Source organism: Priceomyces carsonii (genome assembly GCF_900007245.1).
Source record: "Priceomyces carsonii strain CBS4050 genome assembly, scaffold: Debaryomyces_carsonii_scaffold_2, whole genome shotgun sequence".
NCBI lineage: Eukaryota > Fungi > Ascomycota > Pichiomycetes > Serinales > Debaryomycetaceae > Priceomyces > Priceomyces carsonii.
In genome coordinates this window covers 448,542-472,877 of record NW_026946675.1, presented here as the reverse complement: position 1 = coordinate 472,877, position 24,336 = coordinate 448,542, and the positions used below count along the sequence as shown (strand labels likewise).

Genomic DNA, 24,336 nt, shown 5'->3' with positions numbered 1-24,336 from the left:
TGAATAAGACGAGTTCGTCGTTTCACTTGTGTAATTGCTCTCATTTGCTTTCGTCTCTTAAATTTCCTTTCTTATATAGCCAGCATTATTTAAGACAAAGATTCAGACACATGCTAGGCGAACTACATCAAGGAACTGCTTAAGCGCTTCATATCCATAACGTTGACACACCCTCGGAACTCATTCGAAACAACCTTTTTAGGCTTTCAAATTTCTAACTGTAAACTAGAGCCAGCATCACTCTGCGATTAAGTGTTTTCGTGAAACAAAGTATATATTAAGGTGCTTTCCATCATTCTTGTTCGTTGCAATCGGCATCTCATCTAATAGTATAGTTTTTTGACTTTCATTCCTTCAAGCAGTTCTTGTTATCCGGTTTTTAAACCTGTCATTCCTTAAATATAATAAGAACACAACGCTATAACCGTCAATTAGTAAGTATTTCTATCTGCGTGGCGTGTGGGATTCTCTTTAGCTGACAAGTGAGATAAGTCCTGTGTTGTTGCAAAATTCTCGAATAAATTAATTTTTAAAGGAAGTGCGACCTGCCATTTCAAAGCTGGTTTAAAGACAAAAAGAGAAAGGAAAGATTGATTTATGAAATATGTCGATAAAAAAGCGAAATATTCATTAATAGTGCATATCAGAGGTGCAGTTACCAAATAGAAACTAAAAACGCTTAAATTCATGTGCTGGCTCATGCACAGATGGAGTAAATCTCGACTTCATAACGCTCACACTGTTCAATGACAATAAAAGAAGAAAGTACAAAGAGTAGTCTGGTATTGAAAGTAGAGAAAACTCTTATTTTGTGATCCCTCTCTTCAGATCTACTCTGAAGAAGGCCATGCAAAGTAAAGGTTTCACGGCCAATAATGAAAAACACGAGAAAGGAAATAATCTCATAGATCTTGAATCCTACTAATAATATTGAAATCGATACTAACCCCATATTTAGCCTACTAAATCATAGACCATGAAACTCACCAATCTATCTTTAGCCGCTTTGGCCATATTAATTTCTGTATCCAATGCAGCACCTGCCTTTTCAAGTTGCGAGATTGAAGGACACCATAAGCACAAGCGCAATATACAGTACGCTTACGTTACAGTGACTGTTGACCAAAATGGTGATCAAATAAGCTCTAGTGCCAGCAGCAGTCTTGAAGCAGAGGCAACATCGCTCGATACTAGTGAAACTGAGACCGATAGTTCAACGACAACTTCTACCTCTGAACCGACATCTGGGTCTGGAGATTCACAATCTTACCCAACTGGCGATTTGAAGGCATATGAAGACCCAACTGAGAAGTTCGAAGATGGAAAGTATTCTTGCTCAGATTTTCCTTCTGGTCAAGGAGTGATTAGTTTGGATCATTTGGGTTTTGGTGGCTGGTCAGGTATAGAAAATTCAGATGGGTCGACAGGAGGAACTTGTAAGGAAGGCTCATACTGCTCATATGCCTGTCAATCAGGTATGTCTAAAACACAATGGCCAAGCGACCAACCAGAAAGTGGCGTCTCTATAGGGGGATTATTATGTAAAAATGGTAAGTTATACAAGTCAAGCAAAAGTACTGGTTATCTTTGTGAGTGGGGAGTAAATTCTGCCAGCGTCGTCAGCGAACTCTCAAAGTCCGTTGCCATTTGCCGTACAGACTATCCGGGGACTGAAAATATGGTTATACCAACTGTAGTTAATGGAGGTGAATCGTCGACAATAACGGTGGTGGACCTGGACTCATACTATAAATGGCAAGGAAAGTCAACCTCTGCTCAGTATTACGTTAACAATGCTGGCGTTGATTGGACTGAAGGATGTGTATGGGGTACTGCAGGATCTAATATTGGTAACTGGGCTCCTTTAAACTTCGGTACAGGAAGTTCGAGTAATGTTTCTTATTTATCTTTAATACCTAATCCTAATAATCGGGACTCGCTAAACTTCAAGGTAAAAATTGAAGCTGTGGGTGATGCTACAGTGAGTGGATCATGTGAATATGCAAATGGCAAGTTTAATGGCGATGGAACTGATGGCTGCACTGTTGGAGTAACCTCAGGTCAAGCCAAATTCGTTCTTTACAATTGAAATTCAATTCTATCCGATAAAATATAACCTTCCTATGTTATTTTTCCTCACGAAAACACGATGCCCGTGCCAATGTTTTATGATTTTGTATACTATTTGTTTAGACACTTGTTCAATGAATACCATATAATAGAATATGTCTACATGTAATAATTTTTTATAATCATTATTCACATTATAATTACCTCTATGTAAGAATACAAAACGCTGATCGAAAACAATTTAATTGATGATATTCCAGAACTTTTCCCACAAATTTTTTGGAGTTTCATCCCAGTCATCTTCTTCGATAATTCTCACACCAGTATCAATATCACAATCAGCGATCGGGACCATAAAGCTACTCCAGGTAAATGCCTTCTTACCAAAGCCATTGAAATAGAAATGGAAGAAGATAAAGGAGAAGACGAACACAATAACTGAAATATAAGCAGTGAAAAAACTTGCTGCGGTAATACTGAAAAATGCTGAAAATCCTTGAATGAACACAAGAATGAAAACCGTTATGGCACAATAATAAGCACCGTAAGGCATGAATTTTGCTTTGAAAGGTAATGAGCTCCGACTAATGTTGCGATATTTTAAAATGTGCATGAAACGGATATGAGTAAATGAAATCCAACCCCAAGCTATAAGACCACTGACAGCAGTTATGTTTAAAAGCCATGTAAATGCTTTATTCCCTTGATTACTCGTAGCCAAATATCCAAGCAAACCAAAAACAGCCGTGAAAAGTACCGAAACATAAGGAACCCCATGCTTTGTAGTCCTAAGAAATATTTTAGGTGCAACCTTGGCTTGAGCTAAAGCAAAAAGCACACGTGATCCACAATAAATGTTAGAATTTCCCGCCGAAATAATTGTTATCAATATCACAGCATTGAAAATGCTTGGAAGAATTCGAGTTCCCGAGTTTTGCATTGCGATAATAAAAGGCGACGATGCAACATATTGAGTATCCGACATCAATTTTTTATCATTGTATGGTACTAATAAACCAATGAAGAACATGCATAACACGTAGAATACTAATATTCTGAATAAGACTTTTCTAATTGCAGAAGGAACTGTTTTTCTAGGATTTTTAGACTCACCACATGATAATCCAACTAACTCACAGCCTTGGAAAGTAAATGCGGCATTAATTAAAGAACTTAACCAGCCCAAGAATCTCGCTGTATTTTTATTGTGAACCAATATACCAGGGCCCCAAGGACCAGGATTTCTCCAATATCTGAAACCTACAGGTCCAGTAGCTCCTCCACCGACGACCATAATGAAAGCATAAATCAACCATCCTACTACCGCAATAACCTTTAAAGAAGCAACCCAAAATTCGACTTCACCATAAAACTTAACTGGGAAAAGATTTGCAGCTGTAAGGATAACAAAAAATATAGCGATCCAAGCTTCGAGTGGCACAGCGAGAGTCCAATATTCAATAATTTGACCTACAACCGATAATTCTAAGGCAAAGGTAATTGCCCAAGAAAACCAATAGTTCCACCCATTTGCAGCACCAAGAGCAGGTGAGCACCATCTTGCTACAAATTGAGTAAAAGAACCTGGAGCTGGAATATAAGTTGCCATTTCACCTAATGATTGAGTAACTCCGAAAGCAAGTGTTGTCATGAATAAGAATGAAATCAAGGAAAGAACTGGACCTGCATCACTAAGTGTACTTCCTGTTGAAATAAATAATCCCGTACCGATGGTACCACCAATGGCTATCATAGAAATTTGTCTGGCCTTTAATTGCCTCTTGACACCACCAGAAGGATCACCATCTTCATTGCTGGAATCATTCTCCAAAACTTGATACTCATCAAGATCTTCATCCCCTACATATTGACGTGATTTGTCAGAAACAGTTGTCGCTTTCTTTTCAATGGCTACACCTCTATAGTCATCTCCAAACGAGCCAGCATTCTTCTCCAAGTCTGCAGACATTACCTTATTATTTTACAGTCTCTTTTCTACCCAAAGATAATATTGATACACAATTCATACGTTGGTGATTTTGTCCGTATCTTATATCAGTAGACAAGGCAAAAAGAAATAAAAAACAGATGATTGAACTACAATAGATGAGAGCGAAAAAAAAAAAAAATTAAAAAAAAAAATTTACCTTTCCCTAACAGGAACTCAAGAAAAATTTAAATGACGGCGATTATCTTCGAAGAGAGATTCTTTTAGAGCGCAATTGTATTATTATTTCATTGTATTACATTATCCATAGTTATAAGTAGTCTTCATTCAACTAGAGTATAGGTCTCATACTCAGGAGTTAGCTGTCATTCTTTTTGTAGCGTATTGTTGCAGGTTGCAAGGCATTTTCTCAAAAGGGAAAGTCGTGGTCTTACGTCGCGCCGCTCAGGTGCACTAAATTGCCTTAACGGAGACGCCCTCATTCTTATCGCATTAGGCATTTCGGTGGCCTTACGTCTAACCTCTTAGAAGCGGCATTCACATTTTTAGAAACATAAATTTAAAAGATAAGAACTGAAATATACTACTAAGCTTTTAATTTAAGTAACCCTTGCAGCCAGGTGCACCACATAGGCAACGTATTCTTTCTTCATCATTTGTCTCACGCTCAAATTTATAGTCATATGTTAATTCCTCATTAGCCTCAACGTCCTTCAATGCATATATTACAATACGCTTTTTCCCCTCCACTTTAATTATCTTGGCTGTACAACTAGGATTGCAGCAATGATTTATGAATCTTGCTATACCACCCTTCTTCGTCGCATCTATTACAGTGTTTTCATCGATTCTGAAAAGGTATGATGAGCCTATACCAGTCTTCATATAACTGTGTTCCCTATTTTCCGCAACCTGCTGCCGAATACTTTCTCCGACGTACTCAATGATCATCTCCTTGGCAGCAATTGGCTCTAATGCATATAGACCCCAATTGTGAATTGCAGATCTAGCAAAAGACACAGGCTTCTTTCTTTTTGTCAACGTATTTAAACTTAAGACTTCCGTTTCATTACCTAGTTGGGCCGTTATGTCCGCAGCGAATCTACGATTGTTCGCTCTATTAACTCTTGAACTTTGGATATTATTATTAGCACTACTCTCTTCATCATCATGTTGAACTGTTTTAATGGGCTTCTGGACCTTACGACGGCGCAATGGCAAGTATGCTATCTTGTCAACTTCAGAAATCTTTTTATAACCATCACTTCTGAATGAGCCGGACTTCGATTCTAAACGTGGATCTAACTCTTCAATCAAGTCGACATCCTCAGCAATTTCTTGCCAATCTGCCTTCTCATTCTTTTGCTTCCAAGAAAAATACTCGATATTCTCAATCTCAGTTTCTTCTTTAACATCTTCAAGAACTTTTGCTGCAATTTCGAGATCTTCATGATCTTTGATAATCTCCTGCATAAAGTCCAAATCAAAAGCAGTTGATGGGGGCAAATATGGCTCTTCAAAAACGGGTTCAGGGCCCGCATATGTTGGTTGATAGATTTTTCCAGATATATGCAGATCCTCTTCATCTAAAACATTTGCCTTTTTATCTGAGGTATCTTCTTCCTTATCTATATCATCTTCATCTGTGGAAGAGTCGTACATCAAGGATTGTTGTAAGCTAGTCTTTTTTCTTCTTTTGACATCTTCGTGTTCAAAATCTTCCTCATTGCTGGTTACGGTGGAGCTGCGATTTCTCTTCAAACTTGGAGCGATAGGTGTAAGGGACCTAGTTGACTCATCATCTTCTGACTCCTCAGACTCACTATCAAAATTAAGAGCATGTTGAAGTGGAATCATGCTTCTGGTAGGTCTTGACCTTGAACCGGAAGTAAGTGACTTGAGATGATCTTGCTTTTTCTTAAAACTCGGTAGAAGGGCAGTCTGGTCACGCTTAAGAGAATACAAAGGAATTGAGCCTTTCTTGGAAAGCGCATTGGTGTCTATCGGTTTAGTGGCAACCTTTGTAGCTTCTTTGGCTGCTTCTTTCTCTTTTAATTCTTTAACAAGGGCTGGGTATTTATCATGACTCAACAAGTCAAGTATTGCAGGAGCAATGACACGTTCACGAATGTCTTTTGCCAAAAAAGTTTCGAAATCTTTTAGCAACATATTTGCAGCCTCATTGACAACATCATGGGCTTTCCACCGTGGTGTTCGAGCACCATCATCTTCCCCTTGCGATGTCAACAGCATCAGCATATTACAGCCTTCGGGAATTGCAAATTCCATGAACATTCGGTATTCAAAAAATTTTCTGCCGTCTTCATTAAAGAAACATCTCTCACACTCTTTTAATGAACCAAAAACGATGTAGAAACCCGTAAAGTCTGATAAAACTTTTATCCAATCGTATTTATTCAAAGCTCTTTTGATATCCTGTGTCGATGTTCTTTTGGTCGAAACATATTTGTTCTGAATAAGAATATATGGATAACTCCTAATAAACTTCTTTAGTTCTTTGGGTAAAAAAACACCGTTAATTATACGATTATTTTTTCTAACAGAAAGCACAGTGCTATTAGGTAGATATTTTGAAGCATTGGGAGGCTGAGTAATTTTGCTAACTGGTTTCTTTAACTCTTCCTTTTTATTGAGGTCAGTCTTTTTCTTTAATTCTTTTAGTTCCATTTGTTTTCTATGCTTCTTAAGTTCTTCTTCTCTCTTAATTTTTGCTGCTCTTAATTTTGATTTTGCAACTTCTTCCCTGCCTAAAAGTAATTTACCCTCGTTGTCATTTAAACCTATTTTAAACTCCATTCCGTCAATTTTGGGTTTTTCTATCTTAATAGTGCTAATAAACTTTTCAGCCAATCTCATAGCTTTATCTGGCCCCCCCTGGAATTTGAAGACAGCAATTCCCAAAGGAACAGCATTCTCGGGGTCGTTGATGAATTTTAATTCTCGAATAGGATTTCCATAACTCTTAATGAAATTAGTCAAGTAAATCTCGCTTGCACTGGAAGGTAGATCCCAAACGACAAGTTGAGTTCGAGGAGGTGGGCCGAGTGAATCTTCATCAAAAGTGAATTTTGTTTGAGGTAGCTGTTTGAAGGGGTATTTCTTTGACCTTTTGTTAGGTTTCGAGAAATACGTTGTCAATTTTCTGGGATCAGTAACTTCCAGAGAGGCTATCCCCAGACCTGCAAACCTGATCTTTTTTTGCCTTGATTTTCTTTCTTCTTTCAGGATACTCTTATCCAATTCTGGGTCGTAAAGTACGATGTAGTTTTTCTTTTCATCCGTTGGGAGAGAAAACTCAGAATTCGATTGGAAATCAGAATTATGCATTAATTTGGTGAACTTCTGATCTGCTTTGTTTTCTCCAGTTTTAGGATCGGTACCTACTACTGCTTTTATGGCACCCGCTTTATCTTCGTTTGCGGACTTATGTGAACTATTGATAACTTTTTCTGACGACAGAGGTGATTCATTCCCGTTTGAATGACTATTGTTAAAATTAAAATGATCATCGGAACGGTATGAAGCAGTTCTGCTATTGCCTATGCTACCTTTTGGTCCACTTCGATCTCGAAATGACGATGATCCATGATATCGCTGGTGAGCCTTATTCTTATATTCAGAATACCCACCATGATAACTTCTATATCTATAATTATTATATGACGACATACTCTGACGTTTTAGCCTTCCTTATGACTGTCAACTCACACACGAAATTATTAATATGATACAAATATGTTTATCCTGAAATACCAAGAGACGTTCTGAGAAGGAAGGCAAACGGCTGATATTAAAAACGTTTGTTATGAACGTCTTATATGCACAGGAAATAATTAAGCCGTCAGAAACACTGATACAAATCCAAATATTAGCGATGTGTTGCAATCAAGTTTATCTGGCCCTCTTTTCATCATAACTATTCTCGCGTTCCATCACACCCTAGTTTAACTTACATACAGGATATATTGATATTAATGTGATATTCAGAGTTTACCTATATCTAATAAATATCCTAAGAGTGAAGGGAAAGGAGTGAGTCTAGACGAGGTCATACTAAATGTTTTTCATTTCTTTAATGAAATCAATTCTTCTTCTTGAAAACTCAAGTCCATCTAATGAGACTACAGAGGACATAAGTGATGACGAGTACAATATATTGAAATGATATATATATATATATAGGTTTAACGTAGATTACTTAGTCCTTATATGTTTTAAAGGACCAGCCGAGTGAAGGAAGTTTGTGGCATACTGTTTCTGTCTGAAGTGTCTCTCTTTTGGTTCTTGAACGTAATGGTCCCATCCTTGACCTTTAGCAAAATTTATAGCAGCCTCCTTTGTATCAAAGCTCATTATAGTTCCTTGCATATAGTCAGACGAACTCTGGTATCCAATCAAGTCATTCTCCCATCTATTTCCCTTTCCTAAAACATCCCAATCTAATTTCCAATGATCACGGTTATGACGTCCTTGCTGAGTAGCTGATTTAGCTTCTTTATAGATTCTAACAACTCTTTCCGTAGCCATCTCCTTCGGAGCACCAGATACTATTTCTTTAGGGATTTGCGTAGGATCGTACACCTCGGGAACTTCTTTTCTCACCGCAACAGAGACTGATAAAGAGCGGAAACTGACTTGTCTCAATGGACTAATAATGCTTCTACTTAACATTTTAAGAATGATCTTTTAGTGAGTTTAAATGTTAATATTTATTCAATAGATCACAAAATCTCTAAGGATAACTTCAAATATTGGTACATTGATATTGGTTAAATTCTGGTTGGATAGAGCGCACAGAATTTAAATTTGGTAACCCGGATATTAAGAAGATATCTTTGTTAAGTCTAGGATCTCTCCATGATCAATTGCTTTCGAACATGAACAAACAGGTGAAACAGTCAGTCAAGGATGTCATACCGACATACAATGAAGAGTATCCTAGCCAGTTGTTGTCTTTGGTAGATTCCTTATATCTGTTAAGCTTACAGAAAAAGCCAACTTTACCAAAAAGGGCTGAAATTGCAAGATATCATATATGTGCATACGTGGCCATCGAGAAGTATCAAGGTATATATGACTTGCCAACGCCTGAAACATACAAGATCCCATTACAACCCAAAGTCATATATAAATTGCTCGATGAATTCAGAGAAAATCTACTAAGCGGAATGAAATCACCATCATCGACGCCAAAAAGTAAAAGGATATCGCCAATGCCTTCTGCGTACACAACTCCTGAATCGTCTCCATCCAAACTCAGAAAGATAACTTCACGTACAACTCCATTAGCCAGCTCCCCGTTAAAAAGATTGCAAGCTCTTCGCGACGATGAACCATCTTCAATTCAAGAGATTTCGACTTCAATATATGAAGAAAGCTCCCCTTTCAATCCGAAAGAGAGGGCCTCACCTGCACGCTCTTCCAAATCCGTATCTTCAACACCAACTAATTACAAATATGACAAAAAGCATATTACAGTTCCAGACTTCATTTCATTTGCTAACAATTTCTATATTCCATCGCCCATAACTGCTCAGATGATTGTTTCCTTTATGGAAAAAAAGCATAAGTTTTCCAAAAAGAGTGAGTGGCTTCTTGCATGTGGTATGATATATGCTGCTTATATCAGGATAAATCATCAGCTACTCGACAACAAATTAGGTGCGAATTCACAATTTCAAGACCAGTTGTTTCAATATCAAAAGGGTGGCCTCATGAAATGGAATATGTTGGCTTGGTGTAACATTATAGAAGACTCTGTAAAGCAAGAGAACTGGATTAGAGAGCTTGAGCATAAGTTTGTTTTCAGAAATTCTTCTAATGGTGATGAAAATCGAAACAAGGAGACGAAAGCAAGAATCGGTACAGAATTTGAAATCCTAGATAAATTAGGCAGTATGGTAAGCGGTGGCGTCTTATTTAATTCCGATAACCAAACATCCTACTATAGAAATTGGACGGCCAGAGTTGCATCTAATTTATAGACATTCTTAAGGCTCGTTACCCGCGTACCTCTGTTTGTGTAATATAGTTCGCTATAAAAATTTCAAGCCGCATCACTATTTTCTTCTCGATGATCTGGTTCATTATTTTAGTGATATTGAATAACTTTTGACAATATCCTTTGCATATAGAAACCTTTTTAAGTTCTAAACATCAACGTGGTTATTCAGTTCTCTGCATTAGTAGATTTCAAGTGATATTGATATCGTAATGTCAAATATTCCTATGAAGCGTCATTTATCTGGTTTTTCGCAGGACGATATTTCGAAACGAAGAACAGCTATTGTACCTGACGAACTGGAAAGTTATATTTCAGATGAATCAGATTTAATACAACCAATATTTGATGCCCCCATTAATGCAGCGAATAGTAACAGATGGCAAGAAACAGTCACCAAAGTTGTAAGATCGGTGGTTTCGATACAGTTCTCTCATGTGAGTAATTTCGATACGGAATCTGCAATTGTCAGTGAAGCTACTGGTTTTGTTGTTGATTCTGAGAGAGGCTTAGTTTTAACCAATAGGCATGTTGTCGGACCGGGCCCTTTTTGTGGTTATATTGTATTCGATAATCATGAAGAAGCAGTAGTGAAACCCATTTATCGAGATCCAGTTCATGACTTTGGGTTTTTGCAATTTGATCCTGCTTCTATTAAATATATGAGACTCACTCAATTAAATTTGAGACCTGACTTGGCTCAAATTGGAACAGAGATAAGAGTAGTTGGTAATGATGCGGGAGAGAAGCTTTCAATTTTAGCTGGATTTATTTCTAGGTTGGACAGAAACGCTCCCGAGTACGGTGCTTTAACTTACAATGATTTCAATACTGAATATATACAAGCTGCTGCTGCTGCATCTGGTGGATCCTCGGGGTCACCAGTCGTCAATGAAGATGGCTATGCGGTTGCTTTACAAGCGGGTGGGTCTACTGAAGCATCCACGGACTTTTTCTTACCTATATATCGACCCTTAAGGGCCCTTGAATGCATACAAAATGGACAGCCAATCACAAGAGGCGATATTCAAGTGGAATGGCTATTAAAACCCTTCGATGAGTGCAGAAGGTTAGGCTTAACGCCAGAAGCTGAAGCAAGTGCTAGAAAATTATTTCCAAACAAAATTGGCCTCTTGGTTGCGGAGCTCATTCTTCCAGAGGGTCCTGCGGATGGGTTTATAAAGGAAGGGGATACATTAATCTCTGTAAACGATAAGGCGATTGCTACATTTATCGAACTCGATGAAATTTTAGATCAAAATGTTGGCTCGAGTTTGAAGTTTGTCCTCCAAAGAGGAGGTGAGGAAATCGCACATTCTATCAAAGTTGGAGATTTACATGCTATAACTCCTGACAGATATGTTGACATAGCTGGTGCTTCATTTAATGATCTCTCTTACCAGATAGCAAGATGTTATTGTATCCCTGTTAAAGGAGTTTTTATTAATGATGCTTCGGGGTCTTTTGAGTTTTCAGCCTTTGAAAAAAATGGTTGGTTGTTGGAGACCGTAGATGACAAGCCAACTCCAGACTTGAGCACATTCATAGAAGTCATGAAAAATATTCCTGATCGACAGAAAGTGTCGATTACATATCGTCACGTCTCTGATTTGCACACAGAAAATGTTCATGTAATTTACATTGAGAGACATTGGCAGTCGACATTTCGATTGGCAGTAAGAAATGATAAAACCGGTATTTGGGATTTTATGGACATTCAAGATAAGCCTCTCCCTCCTAAGAAGTTACAACCACAAAATGCGAAGTATATTAACATTCCGGGGAACAATGGTTATTCTTCTTTGGTAAGATCATTTGTGCAAGTTAGGACTGTTGCTCCCATTCCAGTGGATTCCTTTCCCTACAGAAAGGAGATTGGTTATGGAGTAGTGATCGACTCAACAAATGGATATGTTATTGTTTCCAGAAGATTTGTTCCCCACGACATGTGTGACATCTTCGTCATATTTGCGGAGTCTGTTGATGTTCCTGCAAGCGTAGTGTTCTTACATCCCAACCAAAACTATGCAGTTTTGAAATATGATCCAAAATTAGTGTTAGCTGATGTCCAAACTCCAAAATTCAGTCACATTCCCTTAAGAAGAGGAGAGCAAGTTGATTTCGTAGGCTATAACTATAATTTGAGGTTAGTTACAGACAGCGTAAAAGTTAGCTCTGTTTCATCTTTGAACGTTCCTGCTGCGAGTCTTTCTCCTCGTTATCGTGGAACAAATTTGGAATGTATCTTGTTAGATAATAAGTTGTGCCAAGAGTGTGATGCAGGTGTATTAACAGATAATGATGGCACAATTAGATCATTTTGGCTCACCTTTCTAGGTGAAACCAACTGCGATCAGACAGGTGATAGAATGTACCGTATGGGATTAGATGTTACAGACGTCTTATATGTAATTGAATTATTAAAAGACAGAAAGGTACCGAACAATTTGAGGATATTGGATGCTGAATTTACATCTACTACTATATTACAAGGTAGAACTAGAGGTGTTCCCCAGCATTGGATTAATAAGTTTGAGGATGTTTGTGATGATGAGCTAAAATTCCTTTCTGTCGAGAGGGTTTCTGCCTCCAGGTTGAATCAACCACCAAATCCTTTAAGGACAGGTGACATAATTTTGTCTGTCAACGATTCTATTGTTAAAACAATGCGTGATCTTAGTGTAATGTATCAGAGTGAACAATTACTCTTCAAAGTTATAAGACAAAAAAAGGAGATAGACATAATGGTCCCAACAATTGATGCCAGTAGCATAAATACCTCACATGTAGTATTTTGGTGCGGTGCAATATTGCAAGCACCACATCACGGTGTGCGTCAGTTGATGGAAAAGATACCCTCAGAAGTATATGTTACGAGAAAGAGTGCTGGTGGTCCTGCGCATCAATATGGCATAACAACTAACAGCTTTATTACTCATGTAAATGATCAAGAGACAAAAACTATATTAGACTTCATCAAGGTCGTTAAAGATATCCCTGACGCGACATATTTAAAGCTCAGATTAGTCTCGTTTGACTTTATCCCTTTGGCTATTTCGCTTAAAACCAATTATCATTACTTCCCGACTTCTGAACTAAAAAAAACCCCAGAACTTGATAAGTGGATAGAAATAGAGCATGAGCATACCTAATAGCATACATATAAGAAATAAATCAAAATTATACGTCATATTTCTATTAAGTTTCAGTATATACAAGATCAATTATTATACGCTTTGTTAGAATGCATTCTCAAAATGTTCACAAGTATTTTTTAAGCTTTTTTAAATGACCACCCTTTGCAGTCACTGGTACAAATGAATTCAAATGGCGAAGTGAATTGAAACTGAAACCTCCATTACCGTGATTCCTTCCTACTTGTTTCCTTTTAAAGCCGTCGCCTGTTTTGATAAATCTTTTAGCGGCTGCTTTGTGACTTTTCATTTTGTTTCTAGTATGTATTAATATATTAACAGCCTGTCTCTTATATAGCACTTCTTTTGCCACATTTGGGAAAAACGAAGCAAGCATTATTATGTTATATGATCTTATTTTCTGTGTTAAATGAAAAGACCTGAATAAAATATCGTACACTTCGATAATTAAAATTTTAAGTAGACGACACACGACTTTCACAGTTAATACGCAAAAAAATACATATAAATTAACAGTGTCTTATATGAGGTAGCTTCTTCATTCCTCTCCACTAGAGGAATATTGATCTAGGAGGCTCAGCGAAGGGGCGTTTCTTAGAATATCAATGGAATGGTCATTTGATTCAGTTTTTTGTAAATGTTCTATTGGTTCTTTCAACTTTTTTTTATATTTTACCTCTGAGTTGACGAAGCGGGACGTGGGAGAAACTTTCTTTAATATTTTGTTTCTCGTTCTATTTGAGGAGAACGCAGACTTCTTAATTTTATTGGAAATACGCTCTTCTCTTAGTTTACGGAATTTTTCTACTTCGTGTCTCTCTTGTTGTCTCTTATTAAGTTCTCTTTCTCTTTCAACCCTATTCAATTCATTATAAAACTTCGCTGATTCTTCATCTAGCTTGTAAGAAGAATTCTGTGACTCTAGTTGTTGCTGATACTCAAGCTGCTTACGTTCTGCACCGTTAGTACTCGAATTTAATCACCATAGCGAAGTACGTACCTTTGTTTTCTTGTAATTGTTCATGTAACGATTTTCGCTCTTCGTTGTCGATGATGTGCTTCGGCAGCTCTACCTGTTCTGGGTGATTCACGTTAGATTTTAAATTAGCCTCATCACTGTTTTCAGAGACAAAATTAGGCATTTTATAATGATAAGATATATGAGAAAGTTTAGATACGAGATATTGGAAATATTATTTTAGTGCAAATATTCCTTCAAACAATCAAATTAGTAAATCTTTGAAATTGAATGAGTACATATCAAATTATGAAGGGATAAACTATACTCTATGTATCTAAATACATGATGTCAATCTAGAAAAGGTACTAACCAGACATTTCTTGAGCAAAATAACGAGGCTCATCAAAAACATGATATCTATGGCCACGAACCCCATCACCAAGGAACATGGAAGGCATTCTTAAGTCAGGTGAGATTTCTTCCTCTGGAACATGATGGTTGCCATACAATAAATCGAAGTCCATTTCTTCCCTTTCATTTTCGGTTAATAATTTGAACTTTGCAATTTGTAACTCTGTATCTGTAATTGTTGATCTTGAGATTCTAGCATATGCCACCTTTTTGACGTCCCGAAATAGAATATACTCGCACCATCTGTCCCAATCAGAACTGTCTATATCATGCATTCTTGATTCTTCACTAACGTAAGTATTATAGTTACCTTCTAAGGGGGTTGTGACGAGGTAGCTCAAAAGTATAAGAGGTCTTTCAGATTCTGCCATAATGTCACGTATCGCTAAACTCTGTAGACGGCGATCTTCCTCATCTTCCTCCTGGCCTGAATGGAAAACAACAACATCTATTAGTTCTCCATAGATATTCAAAGTGGCATGAATAGCAGGAGCGAGTTCGCCAACAGGTGATGGAAGTAAATGATGAGTCGAATTAATAATAGGAAACTTAGACAATAGGGCTGCACCCCAAGTATGTTTATTTGGCCCAGGGCCATAATCAACGTACATGCCTAAATCTTCCGCAATGCGCTGAGTAAAATCGCGATTGCCTCCTATTAATCTTTCAGTATCTGTTTCAAGAAGACCAATAATATCGACCTCTGCATCGCGTATTAGATCTCTCATTCGAATCTCGCTTGACCACATATCATTATCCAAACCAAAGTGTACACACCAGATGCCTGTGGTGAAAGAACCCGAATCTCTGTTATAAGGAATGGGCATAGAGTCAGGGTATCTTTTTATAAATGATGATAACGAAAGAGCTAAAAGCACCAGTAAAATCTTCAAGGCATGATTGAATACCACTTGAGTACCGTCATTGAGTCTCGTAATGTGAGAGCCTCTATGTCTCAAAACAAAGTTCAATACACCGCAATAAATCATACCTAACGCACCAAAGAACACAATATCACTTCTTTCCCTTAATAGCCATCCTCCAGGAACAAATGCGTATGCAACTGTCCAAACGCTTGCCAATGACATTATTATACTGAAAAGAAAACCCAAAAAGAACATTAAAGCTGGGTTGTAGTCAATGACAGACTGCAAGATTATTGGACACAATGAGGCCAAATAGAATGAGTATACAGTTGCTCCGATGTAGGCCAACCAATCCTTCAGTTCGAAAAGTATAAAAATGCTACCACCTCCAATTATTATATTATAAAACTTACTGCTTAACGTGCTTGGATGAAGCTTAATTGACAACAAGATACCTAGCCCAACAGTCGTAAAATGAATAAGAGCCCCCGTTAATGGAGTTGGTCCTTTTATGGGATACCCATCCCAGACCCAAAAAACTAAAGTAGAAGAGTCGCTCAATAAAGCATGCAAAGAGAAGAAATATCCACCGAGACCAAGTGCAGCTAACAAAATGGAGCCTCCAGATCTTTTACTCCGCAGCAAGTAATTAGTCAGAAGTTTGGGAGAGAAAAATGCACCACACAATCCAACAAAAATTCCAACATTATTGAAACCATCGTTTGGTCCATGCATTACCGGCCAGATTGGATTATTTGAATAGCAGGAAAACTTGAAAACGGAATTCGCAAATAGTCCAAGTATGAACGAAATTGAATAGGAATTAAGTTTCTTAGGTTTACCTGAATGCGCTGCAATTTCTGTGACTAGGCAAATAACCGAAAAACAATTGGCAGCACAAATTGCCATAAGTTTATGTTCTGGATCACTTGCTTTATATGCTCCTATACCTAAAATAACAGTGGCTGCACGTATAATAATTATTGTCTTACCAAAAAAAGCCCTTACTCCAGGTATGAATAAAATTAGTGGTGATAGGAACTGAGAGGTCACAACAGCCTCATAACCTGAAAGCCCCATATGCCATAACGGAAAATACCACACACAGAGAAATAAAGAAGACAATATTGTCCAAAACATAAATGAATTAATTATGTTCGCAACCATATCTAGAAAACTAAATTCATCTGTATCAACACTTTTATTGATTGAAGGCTCGATTTGTGATTTTGGAACATGGAGAAGCTCAATTTTGTCATAGGATATAGCAATCTGAATATCTGAAAAGTCGATTATTGACCATGAATCGAAACCTATATCTAAGATAATTAGTGCCCACTCAAAGTATGCATAAACAGAATAGGCACCGGCGCGAACATGAACTTTGTGCTGAATGAACCAATAGACTAAGGGAAAAAGCATCCCAAAAAATGCCAAGGAGGTATATTTTCTGCCTTTTCTTTGAATTGAATTCTTGTCTGACAATAGCGTGATGCAAATTGTCCAAGGTATGGTCAACACTATGTAGCTAATCATAAATATATCATGCCAGTCATGATCATCGGTTGACGTAATGTAGACCCACCCTCCACAAGTAAAAGTCCTTATCACACCAGATGTTATCGCTAAAAAAGGCACAATTGACCTCTCTCTATACAATCTGATGAAGTTGAAAAATAATAGCAAAAACCTCGGCCCTGAGGTCAATGCTATCAATATTTGGAAAACTGATCTCTCTGGATACCGATCTCCAATGGTAGCAGAAACACTAGGGAACCATTCGTCCGGATATCCAAAAGATGAGTTTTGAACAATTTTTTTATAATGTAATAAACAGCCAACGATCAATGCCAGCGCAAAAGCCGAGTATGCGCAAATACTATGTGCGTATGCAATGAGCTTGGCATTGAACTTCAATGATTGCCGCTCCGTAATACCTACATTCACTTTCAGGTCGCTATCTTCCTTAGACATATCAAAGTAAAGGTAAAGGTGTCAAACCTAAAGTTATGTGGTCCCTTAATAACGTTTAGTTTCTTCATAATAATGAAATTTCAAGAGAAAATAGTCATGTGATTTACATCACATGATTATTTCGTGACATTGCACAAAAACAAATAGAGAAACGCACGATCCAGTTAAAATTGTTCCTTTTATAAGTATCAAGATTCAGCGATTACGATCAATTTCACTGAAGGACAAGAATAGAAGTAAATACAAGGCAGGCGCAAAATGGGTAAGTACAACTATATGTGACTACTTTATGACTACCAATCAGGCTGTTAGAAGGAAGTAAATTTTACGCTTTAATTTAATGTTTTCTTTCTCAAGGTAATGGAGCTAAAAATACTAATTTATAATAGGTTTAGATAACTACGAAGGTCACAAAAGACCCGAGCTTGTATCATTTGATGACATTGACTACGAAAATTTCCCTGATGTCCAGAAGGCTAGGACATCTTTTATAAGGGAACAATGGATAAAAACATACTCATTGAGGATAACTCACGAGGCATTGAGAAAATGCAAGCAATATCATGGTGTAGATGCACAAAAGAACTGCAGACCATTAATCTTGAAATACATGAAGATGTTAGAGTCTTATCCCATGGAAGGTTACTTGGGATATCAAAAGAACGATCCTTCGAAGTGAATTAATACTTTTAAAACTTATTCGCTGACTCCAACTATAGAAGTTGACTTCGCTGTTTTCTGAGAGCCATTCACTTGAAGTGTTAAATTCTTAAATCTGTCGTCAGATTTTGCTGCATTATATCCTGTCTTAAATAATGTTTATACTAGTATTACGACTATCCTGTTTAAATATCTTTTGGGCAGGACTATTACATTGTCCTAATAAACTGAACATTCATTCGCCAAATATATATAGAATATATACGCTTCCAAAGAGCTTACTTCCTTCGATAGTTATAGAGTACCGTAGAGAAATAGGTGTTTATGTTATCACGTGAGTGAGTGTCTTTACCGAGTTTTGTGTTCAAGCCAATGAAATTATACCATTGAAAAATGAATCGGATTCCGAAGACAAAATTCACCGTTCTTTAGTAGAATCTATTTTCTTTACTGAAAACTCTTAAAGTAATTGCAATATGTTTCGTTTAGGTGCAATTCAAGCAACTCGTGCTTCCGGCGTAAGGTAAGTTTCTATAACAATTCTTCGATTTGAATGAGTTTCGAATGACAAGCTTTTAAAGAATATTTTGGTAATTGAATTGATACTTTTATGACGTTAATGAAATCTATAACTTAAATTTGAATTTCTAATGAACTCGAATAGTTACAATCGATTCAAATATATGTTAAACTTACTCTAAATCATATTATACAGATCTTAATGCTAACTTATACTTTAGAAATTATGCAACATTACGTGAAATTGAAACTCGTCTTAAGTCGATTAAAAATATCGAAAAGATCACGAACACCATGAAAATTGTGGCTTCTACCCGTTTGAACAAGGCCCAGAGAGCTATGGATGCTTCAAGGGTTTTTCACAAATCTGATTCTGACTTTTTTGCAAATGCTGAACCAGAGAAGCCTGAAACTGACAAAACATTATTGATTGTCGTCTCATCTGACAAAGGTTTATGTGGGTCCATTCACACTCAAATTTCTAAAGCAGCCAGAAAGAGGGCAGCTGAATTAAACGGTGCTGTAGACATTGTAACTATTGGTGAAAAGGTTAAGGCTCAATTGTCAAGAACTCATGCAGACAAGCTCAAGTTGGCATTCAATGGTATTGGTAAGGAGGCACCGAATTTTTTTGAGGTCTCGTTGATTGCCGATGAAATTCAAAAATTAGGAAAGTATGAAAACACTGAAATATTATATAATAAATTTGTATCTGGTGTTTCCTTTGAACCTTCGGAATTCTCCGTTTTTGCATCTGATGCAATTGAGAAAGCACCGGGTCTCTCTAAGTATGAATTAGAGTCCGAGGGCTTGCCAGACACCTTGTCAGAGTTTTCCTTGTCCAATTCTCTTCTTACAGCAATGGCAGAAGGATATGCTTCAGAGATTTCTGCTAGAAGGAATGCGATGGATAATGCATCGAAGAATGCTGGTGATATGATTAATTCCTACTCCATTTTATATAACAGAACTAGACAAGCCGTCATTACTAACGAATTGGTTGATATTATTACAGGTGCATCATCTTTGGATTGAACCCTTATTTAAACACTAAGTATACATCAAATCGCAAACCAAAATAAACGTCTTTTTCGTACGACAAAAATGCTACTGATTCCTCTGAATCAATTATTAATACAATTTCTAATAATACTGAGAAGATGGAGCCTAATCCTCTTTGACAAGTCCATAAATTCTCTTAATAAATAATAAGCCACAAATGATACTAACAGCTCCGCCACCTAATCCGACTACTATACATGCTAGAGCCATATAAGAGAAGTACAAAATTGTACTGACAGCATCTCTCACATGTAGATAACAAAGAAAATAATAAATGGAATATCCATATATGTAATATCCAATACTTGAACCAACTCTAAAGCAGAGCCAGTGCCATCTTGGGTTATTGTCAACGGCCAAACATAGGTACGCTGCTACCACTGCTGACTCACAAATTATTAGAAGCAAGATAATTGTTGTCAACAATAAAAATCCATACATGAAATAGAATGTAGTTTTCTCGAGCCACACCGTATTCAAGATAAACAAAAGCTCAACATAAACGACAACAAAAGGAATAAGTCCAAAAACAGCGATACTCCAAAAAGGACGCAATAAGATTGTTGTTCTCTTTTTCGATTTTTTGGGCTCTGATCGAGACTCACTTCTTGATGTAGTTAATAGAAATGATTTCGCGCCAAACTTTTTCTTATTTCCAAGACTACCTCCAATTATTCCTAAAGGTATTTCCACACCCAATAGAAATATAAGTACTATTATAGTTCCAAAAGGAAGAGCATTAGAAGACCTCTTTGCCCAGAGAAAGAAGTTTAAAAGTAAGGTAACAGACAAAACAAATGCTGGAAGGAAGCCACTGAAAAAGATGGAAAGTACTGCGCATTTTTTTGAATTATATTCCGAATTCAAGTACACGTTGTTGAATAATTTGTGAAGTATCAATCCAAAATAAGACGATAAGATGCCTGAGATAATCAAGTGGAACAACAGAAAAGAAAAAAGGGTTCCTTGGTGATTATTGAAGAATGAGATAGATGAGGAACCACCCAGACTAAACTTTGTGTTGATAACGAAAATAAGAAGTACACCGACTGCTGATACCAAGACTTGAATACCACTCGCAACTAAAATAGACATTATTGTCGAAAACAGGGGCCTATCAAAAACTCGCTCTAGTAATTCTTTCCATGAAAGGTTGCTATTCATATTATTAATAGGAAGTGGAGGAGTCGATCTTCGTATATCTTTCTTCAAAGATTTCATTAAGACCACAGCGACGATTAGTGAAACTAAGAAAAATAATACAAATGCATTTGTAATTGCAAACCAATGTATCTGCTGGTTTGGTTTGTTCATTTCGTTCTCATAGTAAAGATCCCATCGAGATTCATAATCAACTGATTTGTCTTCCCGCCAATACACCGCATAAGTATATGGAATGACTACTTTTTGATTAGTAAGATCGACATCTTTAGTCTTTTTAACCGTCAAAGGAAAATTTTTGTAGCTCTTGGAAGACCCAGGGCACTCTTCGTTGATAACACTTTTAGGGTATACTTCAAAACCAACGATTGTATTTAAATTTGAGTTAGACTTGTCTCTGTGATATCGTATCACTAACATGACGTGATTGTATATATAAGATATTTCATCTTTTACGAATCCCATAGGAAACCCTGCGGCATAGTACTTATTCTTACCCGATACAAAAGTTGTAGCTCCAGGCAAGCCATCTAATGACCAGTGCACAACGTAACCATTTTTTATCAAGGAGTCAGCCATTTTTAAAGATTTTCCCTTGACAATCAGGTCACATAACCTGACACAGGGTCTGTCGATCCCAAATTCTAGTTCATAGTTGCTGTTTAGATATCTTTCTCCTTTTAAAATTTCGCCAAAAGACAAATGCACACGTTTCTTTGCATCAGAATTCGGGCAAACGAAGGGTAAATCGTAGTATCCATAAGGTAATTGAGTATGATCACTTTCAATCTTGTTTACTAATAGATCGACTTTTTCCCCATGCCCATAGAACGTAGGTGAATATCCAAGATTGAATCCAAATGCTCCATCTAAAAAACCGACAAAAAGAATCAAGAGCACATACAACATATCTCAGACTTGCATTTACCGTATGTATTCCAGGAGTCCAAGTTCTACGGGAATTTACCGAAGATATGGAACGATCCCGATAGAAAATAACAAATAAAGTTGATAGATCAATCCTTTGGCTGTAGATAATATTATAATCGCACGCGAAAAATTACTAAAATTCAGAAGTTACTATATTAACTAAAGTACATATCGAGGTTATTCGATTATTTCTCTTTCAAAGATTCCATCGCTTCCCTTATCAAATAGTTTCCTTTAGGATCAAGATTCAACGCAATGGTGAACTCTCTTATGGCTTGGTACTTATCGTTTTGAATATTATACAATTGACCAAGTAAGAAATGCACGGAAGCTTCATCAGGTGCCAAATCTTTTAAGATCTCGAAGTATTTAAGAGCTTGGGGAAATTTCTGCATTGAGAACAATAATTGGGCTTTCTTGAACATGGGTAGGGGGTTCAAAGGCTGTAACTTATTAGCTAACTCATATTGCCTTAAAGCCATGTTTTTCTTACCTAGCTTTTCTAGAACCATACCAGCACAACATATTAAAATTATGTTTATAGGATTTATGGAGACAGCTTTTCGGAAATGATAGTCGGCTTTTTGATAGTCTCCTAAATTAATATACACCATTCCTATGCCGTACAATGCATTATAATGCCTTGAATCTATCAAAAGACTAATACGAAAGCTTTCCAAGGCCATTTCATAATTATCACAACCGAAGTATTCGTGCCCTCTTAACGTGTAAGCATATGTAAAATTCTCACCAATCTTAATAGATTTATTGAAACATTTGATAGCTTCATCTGGTTCTCGTATTAAAGAAAAAAGGTTTCCTATTGCACACCAAGTTATTGGTGAATTGGCATCTAAATCATGAAGCTCATTCGCTAAATACGTTAGTTCGACCTTTTTATGTAGTTGCCAAAGTAACGTGGAATAGTATTCCATGTCCTGTAATCTAGTCCTATCTAGTTTACGTAACTGGACAAAATAATATTCTGACTGTTTGTAGTTGACGATTTCATAATGTAGCCTTCCCAAGCTACTGAGGACCCACGGAGTGTCCTTTTCTGAGACAGGTAATGCCTCTAATATTCGGATAGCCTTGAAGCAGTCATACTTACTCAAGCACTTGTACGCTTTCGCAAAAATTAAATACAACAGGATGAGAGCCCTGTCGCTGCATTCTATATCTTTACTTGCCATAATGCTCATCGACATATTATGCTTATCATTATTGCTTGTGGGAACAAATGAGCTTGAACTATTTCTCTTCAAGCCAGATCGCATCACAGGCTTTTGGTTATTATTACTGCCGCTTATGTTGTTTATAGAATCACTTCCTTTATTAGAGTTAGGCTGAGAAATCAATCTTGATGTGATTTTTGAATATGTGCTTTCGCGTCGCAAGCTCTTATCCAAGGAATCATTAGGCTTGCTAAACTCAGTAGACTTCCCACTGAATGTGTTAGTATTTGATCTCCTTAAAGGTGCATCCGGGATGGAGACAGGTTTTAATCTGGGAGTAGCCAAGGAAGTATTAAAAGTATCATCGGGATGTAACAAGTCATTAGTTGCATTATTGGCGAAAGGATTAGATAACAGGTACAAATCAGAAGACTGTTTGAATTTCAGAGCCTCGCTTTCAAAATTTGAGTTATTATTGTCATTGCAGAATTTATACAATGCTTTCACTTTAACATTAACCCCTAATTTGCACAACTCCTGAAAAGCTTCAAAGTTAAATGGATTTAGTTTAAGCGATAACGAGTAATTTAATGAACTATTTTTCACATCCCCTATTCCCTTATATAATTCGCCCAAGGTATGGTATATTGTTGAAGAGTCTGGATACACTGATCTTGAGTGTTCGTAATTATACCTTTGTTGCGGTGTCACAAACGCAGTCGAATTAGGAGACAGTCCTAACGCAGAGTCACTGAAAAGATGGCTCACCTTCAATAGCTGATATATTCCCTCTTTATATCTTTTCAAATGTAAACAACATCTCGCAAACAAAAAGGAGCAACCAATGTGATTGACTGATAACAGTCTCACGAGTCGATTATGACATGATTTGAATTTATCCTGTCTAAATAAAGTCAACGAGTACAAATATATTGAGTCCAAGTCATCGTTATCGATAGCTAACAATCTCTCACCAGCAAATTCGGCATTCTTATAATTGAAATTATCTAATGAATGTATTATGATGGATCGCAAATATTGTTGATTCGTTTTCGAATCCACCTCTTCCATTTTTGGGTTAATCGATCTCAGCAATATACCTAAGATGTGTAACACGAATTGATAAGCTTTTGTCCCGTTTGATTAATCGTTATGTTGGAGGCTAGTATTGAAATATAATCGTACAGTGTACAAACATAAACACTTAGAGTAATGATAGTGCACTGCACAGAGAATTTCTTACAGATCGACAAAATTAGCAGTACATATATTCAATATTGATTATTAAAGAGGCAAACGAAGCAGTCGATTAAGGAAGAAATTGAATCTTTATGAAATTCAAAGCAATTAACACTCTTCCAGGCTTTCCTCTATTTTAAAATTTCCTCTCCATTTCTATTTCCCTTTTTATTCGTGAAGTTT

At 36.9% G+C, this 24,336-nt stretch overlaps 12 protein-coding genes across 12 annotated transcripts, besides 1 other annotated feature; 4 read left to right on the top strand and 8 right to left on the bottom strand.

Moving 5' to 3' along the window:
* Positions 1-976: 976 nt before the first annotated feature.
* Positions 977-2,089, top strand: SUN41 (putative glucosidase; the record flags this gene model as incomplete). The annotated part of the gene is made up of 1 exon (XM_062951509.1): positions 977-2,089. The coding sequence occupies one exon, from the start codon at positions 977-979 to the stop codon at positions 2,087-2,089; it is 1,113 nt and encodes a 370-aa protein (XP_062808505.1).
* Positions 2,090-2,311: 222 nt separating this feature from the next.
* PRCAT00001699001 (uncharacterized protein) lies at positions 2,312-4,039 on the bottom strand (the record flags this gene model as incomplete). The annotated part of the gene is made up of 1 exon (XM_062951508.1): positions 2,312-4,039. One exon carries the CDS (start codon positions 4,037-4,039, stop codon positions 2,312-2,314), a length of 1,728 nt encoding a protein of 575 aa, XP_062808504.1.
* Positions 4,040-4,612: 573 nt separating this feature from the next.
* Positions 4,613-7,708, bottom strand: SET1 (histone methyltransferase; the record flags this gene model as incomplete). The annotated part of the gene is made up of 1 exon (XM_062951507.1): positions 4,613-7,708. One exon carries the CDS (start codon positions 7,706-7,708, stop codon positions 4,613-4,615), a length of 3,096 nt encoding a protein of 1,031 aa, XP_062808503.1.
* Positions 7,709-8,233: 525 nt separating this feature from the next.
* On the bottom strand, positions 8,234-8,710 carry PRCAT00001697001 (uncharacterized protein; the record flags this gene model as incomplete). The annotated part of the gene is made up of 1 exon (XM_062951506.1): positions 8,234-8,710. One exon carries the CDS (start codon positions 8,708-8,710, stop codon positions 8,234-8,236), a length of 477 nt encoding a protein of 158 aa, XP_062808502.1.
* A 206-nt stretch (positions 8,711-8,916) lies between these two features.
* PRCAT00001696001 (origin recognition complex subunit 6) lies at positions 8,917-10,023 on the top strand (the record flags this gene model as incomplete). The annotated part of the gene is made up of 1 exon (XM_062951505.1): positions 8,917-10,023. One exon carries the CDS (start codon positions 8,917-8,919, stop codon positions 10,021-10,023), a length of 1,107 nt encoding a protein of 368 aa, XP_062808501.1.
* A 229-nt stretch (positions 10,024-10,252) lies between these two features.
* NMA111 (Nma111p) lies at positions 10,253-13,192 on the top strand (the record flags this gene model as incomplete). The annotated part of the gene is made up of 1 exon (XM_062951504.1): positions 10,253-13,192. One exon carries the CDS (start codon positions 10,253-10,255, stop codon positions 13,190-13,192), a length of 2,940 nt encoding a protein of 979 aa, XP_062808500.1.
* Positions 13,193-13,301: 109 nt separating this feature from the next.
* PRCAT00001694001 (mitochondrial 54S ribosomal protein bL35m) lies at positions 13,302-13,571 on the bottom strand (the record flags this gene model as incomplete). The annotated part of the gene is made up of 1 exon (XM_062951503.1): positions 13,302-13,571. The coding sequence occupies one exon, from the start codon at positions 13,569-13,571 to the stop codon at positions 13,302-13,304; it is 270 nt and encodes an 89-aa protein (XP_062808499.1).
* Positions 13,572-14,157: 586 nt separating this feature from the next.
* Positions 14,158-14,337, bottom strand: PRCAT00001693001 (uncharacterized protein; the record flags this gene model as incomplete). Its single annotated transcript, XM_062951502.1, has 1 exon — positions 14,158-14,337. One exon carries the CDS (start codon positions 14,335-14,337, stop codon positions 14,158-14,160), a length of 180 nt encoding a protein of 59 aa, XP_062808498.1.
* Positions 14,338-14,521: 184 nt separating this feature from the next.
* CWH43 (Cwh43p) lies at positions 14,522-17,407 on the bottom strand (the record flags this gene model as incomplete). The annotated part of the gene is made up of 1 exon (XM_062951501.1): positions 14,522-17,407. The coding sequence occupies one exon, from the start codon at positions 17,405-17,407 to the stop codon at positions 14,522-14,524; it is 2,886 nt and encodes a 961-aa protein (XP_062808497.1).
* A 1,136-nt stretch (positions 17,408-18,543) lies between these two features.
* Positions 18,544-18,594: a sequence feature (Short protein (PRCAT00001690001, CUM64100.1) was converted to a misc_feature.).
* A 286-nt stretch (positions 18,595-18,880) lies between these two features.
* On the top strand, positions 18,881-19,621 carry ATP3 (F1F0 ATP synthase subunit gamma; the record flags this gene model as incomplete). Its single annotated transcript, XM_062951500.1, has 1 exon — positions 18,881-19,621. The coding sequence occupies one exon, from the start codon at positions 18,881-18,883 to the stop codon at positions 19,619-19,621; it is 741 nt and encodes a 246-aa protein (XP_062808496.1).
* A 132-nt stretch (positions 19,622-19,753) lies between these two features.
* Positions 19,754-21,718, bottom strand: PRCAT00001688001 (uncharacterized protein; the record flags this gene model as incomplete). Its single annotated transcript, XM_062951498.1, has 1 exon — positions 19,754-21,718. The coding sequence occupies one exon, from the start codon at positions 21,716-21,718 to the stop codon at positions 19,754-19,756; it is 1,965 nt and encodes a 654-aa protein (XP_062808495.1).
* Positions 21,719-21,924: 206 nt separating this feature from the next.
* Positions 21,925-23,985, bottom strand: CDC27 (anaphase promoting complex subunit; the record flags this gene model as incomplete). Its single annotated transcript, XM_062951497.1, has 1 exon — positions 21,925-23,985. The coding sequence occupies one exon, from the start codon at positions 23,983-23,985 to the stop codon at positions 21,925-21,927; it is 2,061 nt and encodes a 686-aa protein (XP_062808494.1).
* Between the last annotated feature and the right edge of the window lie 351 nt (positions 23,986-24,336).